At 43.6% G+C, this 12804-nt stretch overlaps 1 protein-coding gene across 1 annotated transcript in view; it reads left to right on the top strand.

The window, feature by feature from the left end:
- LOC146861110 (uncharacterized) overlaps positions 1-12804 on the top strand; it is a 97556-nt gene that overhangs the window by 78672 nt on the left and 6080 nt on the right. The window contains exons 22-27 of the mRNA XM_085645170.1: positions 3082-3144; positions 5663-5725; positions 7322-7372; positions 7476-7511; positions 8490-8552; positions 12685-12750. Coding sequence (XP_085501296.1) covers positions 3082-3144; positions 5663-5725; positions 7322-7372; positions 7476-7511; positions 8490-8552; positions 12685-12750 — 342 coding nt within the window. The remainder of the gene's footprint in view (positions 1-3081; positions 3145-5662; positions 5726-7321; positions 7373-7475; positions 7512-8489; positions 8553-12684; positions 12751-12804) is intronic.

The raw sequence follows: 12804 nt of genomic DNA, 5'->3' as shown, positions 1-12804 counted from the left end.
TCATTAAAAAATAGTCAATAACTTTATTTCAATAAATATTTATATTTCCACTATTTCCCCGTTACTAGGTGGTGGGTTACGCTACCATAAGTAGAACAATGGGTGTCACTTCAACTCTCCCGGATGTGACGGTTTCAGGTGACCGAAAGCTGGATTTAGGGATCTTCAAAAGTACCAATAATCCAAAAGTCCATCTTCCCCATCCTCTTTGTGACCATTCTCCCGCTCACTGGCGTGTCAGAGTCACAATGCTTTATCAAGGGATGAACGTTTACAGATCACTGCCAGTTGTAAGAAAGAGGAAGCATTACCAGTTCATCTCCAAAGAGGCAAATGTCTATTTATAAATAAACAAGGCAACATCACACAGAAGCCATGATGAAAATCCTAGACAGAGGGAATACATTATGCCATTAAAAAAAATAATAAAGTTTACAATTGTATTTGTATGCCTTTTGCAAATATGGTGCAACAAACAAGTACAAAGCTCGCTATTCGATAAAGTCCTAACTTTTAACTCCAAAATACGGAAAAGGGTCTTTGAGGACACTGAGAGCCAGTGGGTCTCTCATCATCCTACCTATCCTCTTTTATTCCAGATTTGGCAAATGTATTTCTTCTAATCAAATGCAGTTTATACAGTTTCTTACTGACCTTCCCACATGTGGCCTTTGACCTCACAAAATTCTTACAGAAACTATGGGGTCTATGAGGATGGCGGACGGATGGCCGATGCCAGTCCCGCGGCGACCATCCGTCCACCATCAAACCTGGAAAACTGCCGGTCACATTAGCATGGCGGTGTTGACCGCGGCGGTGAGAAATCCTGCCCGCCACCTTTCCGCCGGTAGCAGTCCACACGCTTGCTTGGCGGGCGGTGCTGGGCTGCTAAAATGGGACCGGTGAAGGGCCAGGGTCCGCCAGCATGATGATGATGCCGGCGGAAACCAGCCTTTCCGCTGCGGTGGAACCACCATGGAAAGGCATGCGGAGAATGTCTCCGGGGGCCCATTGCGGGCCCCCAGTGTGTTGGGGGGTAGGTGCACTGGGGGGTACCCATGGTACTCCCCTACCATGGTACACCCCTACAAGTCCCTGTACCAGGTGGCAGGCACTGTGTAGTGCCTGCCACCCAGTGCAGGGATATGCAGGACATGCTCCTTTTGACATCGCGGTGGTGCTGCTAGCAGCAGCAACCGCCGCAATGTAAAAAGGCCGTGATCGTACCGTTGTGGTCTGATTTCAACTGCGGAGCATACTAATTGGACCGGCGGTTATGCCGCGGTCCTGGCGGGTAGTATTTTCCCGCTACCATGGCGGTCGGAGTGATTTTCCGACCGCCAACCTAATAGACCCCTATATCTCCCTAGCCTTTTAGTTTCTGGCTTACCTTTTGTGCACGGTTGTGTGATTTATTTACTCATTTGTTCATTTATCCATCATTCCCGTATTACATGTCATCATGGTACTTACTCTGACTACACATACACAGCGATGGAAACCAACAGAATGACAAATAAAAAAGTCCTTTGACTTTCAAAAAGGACATGTTGTTAGTGTTTCTCAAAAAAATAAACAACTAGCGATCACTTGAAGCTTCGCATTTGAGGTCCAAGGAACCACAAATCTCACCCATCACTTCAAGTTTTCTTAAAATCAGCAACTTTAGCAGAAAAGGAGATCTAAATCTTAAAGGACCTAATAAGAAAATATGGCGAGATCAAGACTGAGAGGAAAACTGGGCTTGTTCTGTAAGAAGCCAATGAACAAACCAAAGCCCTTTGAACTAAAGTGACATACTCTGCCATGGTCTGCAATCTCTGCAGTTTTATTATTAAGGGTTTGAGGAGTATGAGGAGCTTGGAGGAGCCCTTGGCATAATCAGTGTTGGATAAATGATGGTCCTCGTGACTTAGGCCTATTTTTCTAGCACAATAAATGGAAGGATTTTCTCTGGTATCCTCCTCAGTATAAAACAGGAGGATCAGATGCATTTTTTTGGCATACAGACACACGTGCAGTACTAAATTTGAGCTGATGGTTACCGGTGGGGCCCAGCGGCACTCATTTTGTAGGACTAGCACATACTTTTCCTCATCAGATTTTGACCCAGATCAAAGAGGGAAAAAAACCAAAAGGAGGAGGAGGAGAAAGGGGGAAAAGAGTGACAGAGGGAGAAAGCAAGGATATATGGAACATGCAAGACCGAAAAAAGAGGCAGGCATAACCTGGTGGTGAAAGAAAGTGGCATGAGTTGGAATTCAGTATATGCATCTTTGGTATTTAGCAATCTTGACATTCGGCAGCACCAGCTGCAGGCTTCTGATAAACACTTTCGGCCCTGACACTTGTGATTTCCCAAAGCAGATGGCCAGCTTCTCTGTCAGCCTGAGAGGACTTCTCCAAAATCTTTTTTGTCCATTTTTTCCCATTAAGTTTTAGAGAGTTACTTGCCATGCAATCCTGGATGATAAGATTACGCTCGCCCAACCATTTAATTATATTTGATGACCCTATGAGCACATCCCAGCAAGAGTTTGGCGAGGCTGATTGGTCCTTGATCCATGTCTGCCAAGATGTGTTCAGAGGGCCTTTTCTACATATAAATGGATATCCTAGAGTGGTGTGTGTGTATGTGTGTGTGTGTGTGTGTGTCAGCCTTACCTTGGTCTTTGCATGCGCATGCTATCGTTGTGTGCAGAGTAGTGCTGCGGTATATCAGGAGTGTGAGTGACCTGCAGAATTCATAAAATAACTGGAAGAGGTGTGGCGCCGCGGCCAGGGCGACTGACTCTGGAATCTGGGGATCACGGTTCGATCCCTGGTGCAGCAGGCAGATTAGCCCAGCACCATGTGACTCTGGGCAATAGCTTGCTTAATCTTCCCAACGGCCCCCAGCGCCTAGAGACCCTACGGGTGATTGTTCGCGCTTTACAAATGTGGATTACTTCTCACAAACATAGGAAAGGAGCCCTCTTTGTTGCATGATTCATTTGAGTAATATTTCTGCCACAGGTGGCCTCTCTCTCATGGAATAAGAAAAGAGTTTAACCCTCTGCAATATTTGATTCTAATTCGCAGGGCGAACTTGGGCCAAATGGGCCAAAGGGATACAGAGGTGATGAAGGACCTGCTGGACCCGAGGTGAGTGATAGCGTGCCTTTGCATATATGGAGTTCCATACAAGTACCTGTCTGCCCATCCAGCTGTTCATAATTTAATTTATTTATTCATTCACTTACTAATTTAGTTATTCAGTTACTTATGCATGCACATGCCACTGCAGAGTTGCACTGAGCTGGGAAAGCAAAGGAAACCTATAACCCTACCCAAGAATAAGTAAACAGCCCCCTCCAATCTGTCAATCTAAGATGTATGTGCTAACTGTACTTACTAACCACTCTCTCTGTATAGTGCTTCAGCAGGCCTACAGGCTTCCTTATTCCAACAGTATCATGTGGCTGTGTCTCTATGCATCTCTTCTCATTGACCTATCCTGACATTGGAGTGTGAAGAGCCCCTGCGGCCTCTATGACAGTACACTATCCAGAGTTGTAGGCCCAGTGGCGAGTGGTCACACTGCAGAGGTGGCTGGCAATTTGGGGTATTTACATATTGCTGAATGTGGGGGTGGAGTACATAAGTGCTGTTAGGTGAGAGATGATGTCGCTTTGCTTTGCTATCATGTGCCAATCAAACCAGTGCCAGAGCACACCCCAAGCTCAAGTTTAGAGCAACCAGCCCTGACATTTACAGAAAACAATACGTTTCTACTGTGACCTCCTAGATCAGTCACCTGGTCAGTTAGTTACAGTGAAACGTCCAGGTAACTAATGCCATTTATTTTTTGAATGACTCTCATTCCAGGCTGGGAAGGTGTGGGTGACACAGATGACAGTGACCTCACACTACAATCCCCGCTTTCCTAATTTCCTCCTCTGAGAGTTTAATTGGTAACCGAGAGACCCGTAACGTTTGTCAGTAACTGTTCTTCCTGAACTTTCTTCTCTTTGTCCCAGCACTGGTCAAGGTCAAGTATTTTATTTAAAGCTCTTAAGTGTCCTGCTCCTCAAGTTGATTTTCGATTAAGCTCTCACACAATGGGTCCTATTATCAGCCCTCTGAAACCCGGTATCTCAGATTATGCGAGGTCCATCACTGGTGTTGTTCATTAGTGGCCCAATCAACTTATGGGCTCAAATGGAATCCACCACTGACCAGGAAGGATTTTTCAGGTTAGAAGGATTGCCTTCCTAGTTCCGTGCTATTGTGCTACACCACAGTTCAGTTCTGTTGTATAGGATTCATTCAGCGGTCAGGGTGGGGTGACCCAACCCTGTTGCTTTAGATACATTAATTCATCTGGATGCAGTAAAAAGAAGTTTTTGTGTTCTCTAGTTTAAGAACTGCTCAATCATGGAAACTTTATGTATGGCCGGTGGTCATGTTCTGGGATCTGATGCTTTCTCCACATTGCTCTTATTCAAATGAGTAAAACCGCAGCAGCATCCTTGACCCTTCTTTAGGAAGTACATTAGTCTTCCTCATAGTGAGATTTATCAGGATCTCTTATCCAAGCATTGGACAAGGTCACGTATTGATTTATGAGCCGTTCACGCCCAGCTCTAATACATTGGGTCCTTGTCCTGAGCACATCAGGATCTCAGATTGTTTGTGACGAGTCGTCGACCTTATTCAGGAGTGGCAAAGACCACTTGTGTTCTTGAGATGAAGCTGTCACTGAAGGGGAATTATTGTGTTGGTAGAAAGCTTTCCTTGTGCTTTCTGTGTCATTGAATCACATTGAACTCTAAAGATTGCTCATAAAGTAAAATAAGAAAAAATAATCTCTAAACAAACATAAATATTGGTTGAGAGGAAACTCCATCAGTCCCGCAAACATTATGGTACGCCCACCCAAATTTGATTTGTGTGGACCATAGTCTGACGTCGGAGGAGTCTGCTCCAACTTTGCCATGGTCAAACGTCTCTGACAGCCCGATGGAGTAAGGATCATCAGAGATTTGGTTAAATGTCTGCCCAACAAATTAGATGGGTGGACAAATAGCAGTTTTTTAATGCCCATCACCTGCAGGAAAAAACTGCGGGTAAGGTGCACTGAAAAGTGTTTACTCCCCCCCCCCTCCACATGGGAGCAAACTCTCATGGTAAAGGGGGGCATTATTTTTTTTTACTTCAAAAAATAAAAAACCTGCTATGAGATTTTCTTTTGTAAAATAAAAAAACTGTAACTTCGCCCAACAGCTTTGTTATGCTTGACGGAGTCATCTGGCAAAGTTACAATGCATCATCAGGAACTGCCTTGACAGCAGTTCTTGTAAATGCTTGAAAAGTCCGCTGGGCGGACGAACATTTTATAATTTGGCTGCCGGGGACTCCTTAAGGGAAATGGAGTAATATAGCCCATCACCCTGATGGGGTTTACTTCGTCCACCACATTATAAACCAGGTCCAATATTTGCAGTCTTAATTTACCTTCACATTCATTCGAGAAAAATGCACAAAATTAATCTCACTTAATGAATGACTGGACAAGATTAAAGTGTTTACTGAGGAAGGAAGCCCACGTACATCCCCTACCCTCTTCCTGCTTTCTGCTCTGCTTTAACTAATGATTGTTTTTGTTGTTCTTACTTCCTAGGGTGGCAAAGGACCCAGAGGTCCCAAGGGGCTCCCAGGAGACAATGGCCCAATGGGTGAAAGGGTGAGTGAAGATCTCACTTCAGGGACTCCTCCATTTCTTCGAGAGCCAGTGTGTGGAAAGGGGAAATCTGGGAGCACAGCAGAGTAATCCCACAGTGTACAACCATAGCGGGGAAACTCAGAGGCTGATTATTCAGTTTTGAAGCATGCAATTTTACTCCTCTCAACTGTGGTTAGTCAAGTGAGGAAATATCTTTCATGCCTCAATGAGGATATCATGGGTACGGCGCAAGTGGTGCATATGTTGCCTCCTGGCTGACCAAATGATTTGTGCATCTGCTTGTATTGGGATTGTTTGTCCAAGGGGAGGATGACACTCTGGATGGTTGATTATCAGTTGATTTCTTTTTTGTGGTGACTAGCCTAATAATTGATTTTAATTGATCAATTTGTAGAAAACTGGTTAGTCTAGGTTGGATGAGTTTATGGCATTATTTGCAAGATTTTTTTTTCTTGGTTAGATAGCATAATTTGGTATATTTTATGATTGAACAGATGGGTTTGCTATCTTCATGCTACTTCGAATATTAATTGGCTAGTATGTAGTGGGAACTGGTTGGGTATTTGCTTGAGTGAATATTTGACTTGGGTGCGTAAGGTGTGGTTGAGAGGTGCATAAACAGTAAACTAAAAAATCGAACTGGTTAAATGTATGAGTAAGTTATTAGGTTTTTTGATAGTTAAACTTGCTGAAAGGTTAGTGTAGTTTGTGTTTTATTGGGAAAGTAGATGTTTGATCAATTGGTAAGTGGATTGTTCAATAAGTGATTTAATGTAACATAGGTCCACTTTAAATAGGTTTTGGGTGGAATCATTGCCAGCTATTTGGTTGACCAGTAGCACGAGTGATGAAAGTTATAATAATAGTAACAGTACTATTAATAACCATAATGATAACAATAATAATAGCTCGAATTTATATTGTGCTCAATGCATCAGTTGTGAAGCTCCTAGGTGCTGTAAATGACTGGTCATGATATAATTAACTTTAGTGGCTTGTTAGTAGTTTGAAAAAGGAGGTGCCTTTGCTGAATGGCATTGCTTGCTTTGATTGTGTAACATAATCTGTTTGGCGTCTAGATATATGAGATGCTATTTGCTTGACTGGCTAGTTGTCTGGTTAAGTGGGATAGATGCTCGTTAGTCAATACTGATGATTGTCTGATTAGTTGTCTGGTTGTTGGGTTCCTTGGTGGCTTGTGTGGTTTGTTGACTGGACAGTTATATGGTGTTATTGCAGAGTGTTAGCAAGTGATGATCAGTTGATTAATTATTTTGTGCTGGTTGAACATGTCGCTGATTTATTTATTGCTTGGCTGATACTGGTAGGTTGGTCAACTCTGTGGCTAGTTACTATTTGGTTGGTACTGTTGGTTTGTTGCTTGGTTAACTGATTTGTTTGTCTGGTTTAGTTATTTTGAAATTGGTTAGTTGGTTGAGTAAATAATGCTTATTAGTTAGCGTTAGAAGTTTGACTAGATGTTTAATTGGTAGGTTGATGTTCCCTGGCTGATGCTGGTTGGTTGAACTTGGTTGCATTGTGGCTTGTCCTTTTTGTTTGGCTGATTTCTTGATATTGTTTATTTCTTCCTGTTAGGGTGATGATGGCGAACCAGGAACTGGCACTGAGGGATTTCCAGGATTTCAGGTGAGTTTGAAGATTAAGCATCCTTTATCTGTACTTTAAAATGAATCACACTTGCTTCATGATGTTGACTTAAGACTCTCTCTTTCCTCTTCTCACCTTCCAGGGATATCCAGGAGCCAGAGGAGACCCAGGGTCCAAAGTAAGTCTATTTGTCTACATAGAGTGGCAAAGGAGCTGGTCCCGCCTGAACATAACTTAGAGGCGAAACACTTTTGAAACGGTTTTCAAATTGCGCAACACACATTCCACACTGAAAAGAAAAATGCAAATTGTCTCTTCCCCCTGTGAGAGAGGACCCTGCATTCTGTGAGAATAAAACATATAGACAGACGGATCATGTCCTTTATATTTTATAACTTCCAGCAGAGAATGTTAAACACTGGCTCCTCCCCTAGTTCCTCTTGCATGTTTGATCTTTTTACCAAAAAACGAAATAAAAAATAATAAAATATATCCACCAGAAGGAAGTGCTAAATGAATCACAAGCAAGGAAGAGAAATACCAACAGATAGGAAGCACTGTTATAACATCCGGAACGTGAAATCGCAGCAGAGGTAAAGTGCAACAGATTGCAGTGAAAACTGTATATCTGGGGGTGCACATCAAATAAGGAAAACTGCATCTTCATAATACGAAAGAAGGAAAAACACATATCAAGGAAGGAAATCCACAACTGCTAGGGAGGGAAAACACAACAGCTGTGGACGGTATGTGAAATGAGCTACAAACATAAGAAGCAACACACAGATTGGAGTGCTATAGGTACGGAAGTAAGCAACTACAGCAAGGGTGGGGAGCCGGAGATCCAAGTAATAATATCCAGAGCCTGGGATTGCAACAGCAAGTAAGGAGAGCAGCTTAAGCTAGGGAAGAAAGTGGTAACAAGATCAACAGGTAACTCAGAACACCTATTGAGCGAAGTCAAAATATCTATAGAGAGAAGTACTGAAATCAAAAGACAGAAGTAACAAAAACCTGGGGGAAATCATGGCAACTAGAGAGACACATTTCAGAAGTCAATGTAAGAGGGGATTAAAAGGTATCAAAGGGTGTGACTGGCAGAACTTAACTGATGGAGATGTGTATTAAATTGCCATAATTGTCCAATCTATTTCAGGGTCCTAAAGGGTACCCTGGCCCCAAGGGAGATGAAGGGGAACCCGGTGATACAGGAGATGATGTAAGTCACTAACCACTCTTTTACAAATAATGTTGAAAAGATACCTTTGTAATCGCTTTGACACTTCACTGTTGTATTATTTTGTCTGCATGCTTTCTACGTGCATTTTGTAAACTAGAATAAAGTTGGGGGGCAGTGAAGAAATCCAGGACCATCGTGTATCATGTGAAGATTGCAGTGAACAATGTCTGCTAGCCTAGCAGTGGGCTGTAGTGTCACTATGTAATGGCCACTACTCCATGCAGATCACTTTTACTGTATCACTGACCCCCTTTAAAAGACACAGGGCAGTGACACTGTACATTGGCACCAAAGTCTTATGCTTGGCAAAGAGAGGCTATCTAACCATACTTACTCAACATTCCCACAAGCATCCCTCACAAAGCAAAAATGACATTCACATGACCACACCATTTCATCACGTGCACAACACGGCTCCATAGCCATAGACCAGGCTCTTCACACAGCAATTCTACTAAGAACCAATAGCATCTGCTAATTAAAGCATACAGCACCATTCGAGGCACAACACGGCTCCAAAGACAGAAAGCTGACAAAGCCTTGTTCCTGCTGTAGCTAGCTACCATGTCTCTCAGAGACAATGAAAACACACTGATCAGACCCCTCCACGTGTAACACAAAGCCAAAGAAATATCCCTGACAAATGGCAACCCTAATAATACAACACATTTATTACACTCACCTATCTCACACAGCTCAACCGCATGCGCCCATGCATCAACAAAAGAGCATGACCATTCAGAAGGCACATTGCAGCAAACTGCTCTCCACACCTCTGCCATCCATCACTGTTGGTGCCAACTAAAATCTTGAGTCTGACAATTTACCACCCTTGCACATAACAGAACACCAAAGGCCAACACTGTTAAATGTTTAACATCACAACTCACCACTTCTGTTCAGGCATGGGACAAACACTTGCTTGCTCAGTACCAGGGTTTGATCCTTTCACACAGTTCAGAAGCACATGTTGTGAGTGCTAAAAATGAAGTGGGGAAGGAGGGGAACATCTATATTTGTTTTAAAAAAAACAAAATGTATATCCATCTATCCCACTCACAGCCTTGAAGACTCTGTCCTTTCAGAAGTGCATATGGGTGTGGTCTATGGTGGGAGGTGATTGTGACCAGTGCTTATCCAGTGCAAACCAGGTGGATGTGATTCAGGCTGATATTAAGGGAGGGACAGAGGGTAATTCCAGCATGTCACAGTGGGTGGGTGTGGCACTGGCCTATTGAGGGATAATGGTACTCTCACCCTCCTCCAACCCTAAACCTTCATGAGACAGCTTCTTGTGATGTGTGTAGCAGTTGCACATATTTGTTCACAAATCACCCTATCAGTTACATAGTGAAAGATATGTATGATGCTGCGAACAATGCTTTCTGACCATGCACCCCTGACCTTGAATCCAGGGGCCGAGGCTCTTTGGTAAACAGTAAGGATTCCCAGGATGTCTGCTATGAGGCATGCAGCGTTCATAGAGGATACGATCTGAATATGGCCATATGCAACAAAGCTTCATATAAGAACCCCGATAGCCCTGTGGAAGGAATAAAGGGCCTTGAATGAAGGCTGGTGGGGTCGAGAGTTAAGATCCGCCTCGGCAAAGCTGGTGCTAGTTCCCAGATATAGACACGCCTCCTAGGGTAGAAGGGGTGTTTTGGTGGGTTCTTCTAAAGCTTGGAACAAACTCCCCCTGGTCATTAAATCCATGCCAAATTTGTTAGCTTTCAGGAAAGCTCTGAAAACCTGGCTTTTTAGGTCCTGTTGAACCTGCCTTCAAGGGTTTCACTCTCACTTTAGCCCTTTCAGCTAGCGCCCAGACGCCTCTTGGGTAATTGAGCGCTTTACAAAACCCCTTAACAGGAAGTCTTTCAGACTCTACAGGGCTGTGAAGACGTGCAACAATATTAGCTCAGAAATGGGATCATGAATAATGTAGAAGAGGGCAATTAATAAGGTAAAGGAAGGAAATGTTTCTTTACCGAAAACATATTATTTACCATTTGCAGAGTGTTTATAATTGATTGGGTTATGTCTCTTAATTTAAATAATAGCCCTAATTGTGCAAATATTGGTACTCACTTTATTGATATCAAGGATCTGCAAGACACTGTGCCCTATCGTGATATAAATCTATGACCTTACCACTGTACACATGCAAGGCATAAAGAGGTTATCGCAACAGAGTTGGGTATGAAGAACTGAACACAATATTCAAAAGTAAGGTATTCCTTCAAACTCACTCAATGAGGTCCACTAGGAAATGGGGGAAAGGGAAACACTGGGCACCTTGTAACGTCTGTAGTGGTGCAGTAGATATGAAAATCCGATGAGATGGCCTGGTGGCGTTAGCCTGCTGTGTTTAGGCCTCACAGTGAATAAGTCAGTGAGTGGTGTATTTGTTAAACATTTACTTCAACATTAATTCAGATAACTCAGAAACTTTGTGTAAAATATCAAATACATTTTATAGGTCCTGAAATGTTTCGGCCCAGGTTATGTTTGGACGGATAGTCCCCTGCAGGGCTTTGGAGAACGTGCTTCTCTGTGTTATGCTGATCTTCTGGCAAGCCACTGGAAAGGTGTTGTAGGTTTTCTTGAGCTCAACCACAGTGAACATTACAATTGTGTGTCTCCCTATTTATATGAACGGAGACCCTAGAGTTTGGATATGAGGTCAAGGGGCATGCACAGTATACCTCTCTTTTACAGAGAGTGTCTACTGTCCATGCTCCCACACTTGTGGTAGCCTGGCAGTGGTGGCAGCATTAATCTATACTCAGGGGCTTCTGTACCTCTGTACCCCTTAGACGGAATTGCCGACCAGCTCCCTCCTGGTAAAGTCTGCGTGGTATCCCTTACCTGGGTTCATTTTGGGTCTGTCATATCTGGGATATCTGTTTTGAGAGCCAGTAGCTCAACTGGTTGAGCACTTGTGTTTAATGTGAGCCAAGCTGGTGTCTGTTCTGCTGGACTTCCAGCTCCGCGTGACCCTCACTGCTCCTTGTAGAAGCTTGAATATCTACGTTCAGCTCAGGCTCCCTTTGCTGGGTTAACACCCTCTCTTTCTGCTGTGTGGTGGTCAGTGCTGCCTGGTCTGGAATTACATAAAATTGCCCTCTTGAGGATAGGCCTGATAGGTTTCAAGAGACCAGCGAGAAGAGCAGCAGGCCCTCATCACTCACTCGTCACACAGTGAACATACAGAAAAACTCTAGACTGAGACAATGGGCTCTGTGGTACAGGTCCTCTTGGTGTCTTCTGAGGACGTCAAGGTGGACTGACACCCTGGCTAGCCACTTCCCTCCTATAACCAGACCAGTTGCTTCTGAACTGGTGGGAGTGGGATTCAGTGACTATACAAAGACACCAGTCACCCTTCACCAGGCCCATGGCACCACCAAAGCAGTGTCCTCACCAAGGAAGGGTGGGCACATCTGTTGCTTTGGGTGGTGGGACATTGTATGGACCAGGAACATTTGACTTCATATCAACAGCTGAAGCCACATCGCTGCAACACAAGTATTAATGTCATTGCTCTATCTTTGAAGAGTAACCTAATGCAATGTGGTCTATATAATGCAATATTAACTGTTCTTTATAGTGCTAGGCATCAAGACGCAATAATACTGCTTATGGTCCAGATGGTCCTAAAGAATTTTGGTTTTCATTGTGTATCTTAGTTTTATGGGTATATCATATTTTTTTGCGTGTATTGAAGTTGTTTTTCTTTTATAAATGAAAGCACCCACTGAATATTGATGTTATTAGCAAGTATCACCTTGCAAACTGTATTCTGAATGTCTAACCCACCTCACCTTCTTGAGTAAGCCTTGCGAGAGTCAAGTGCTCGAGAGGGGCACTTGATTATCCAGTCTGTGGATCAGTAGTACTCTGGACCCAGGATTTCAGTGGGGAACAGCACCAATTGATGTAAATGGAGCCCAGTAACCCCTGACTGCCGTGGTGCCCTAGGACCCCGGTTGTCACACTGGAATTCTGAATTGTGTGAGAGAAAGTTGCATGGGCTTGAATGTACTTACTCGATACAGTTTGATTTACTTCTGTAGAGTCTGAAATGTAACTGCCTGTGCTTCTCTTTCAGAACCGTACCCCTGGAACCCCAGGAGCTAAGGGAGCCAAGGGCCACAGAGGCATTGAAGGGCCCCCGGTAAGTAACCAACCCTGCGTACCCCCACTAAACGAACAAAGAACATGTATAAAC

Source organism: Triturus cristatus, chromosome 3_1, assembly GCF_964204655.1.
Source record: "Triturus cristatus chromosome 3_1, aTriCri1.1, whole genome shotgun sequence".
Classification (NCBI taxonomy): Eukaryota; Metazoa; Chordata; class Amphibia; order Caudata; family Salamandridae; genus Triturus; species Triturus cristatus.
This window is presented reverse-complemented; position numbering and strand designations above follow the sequence as displayed.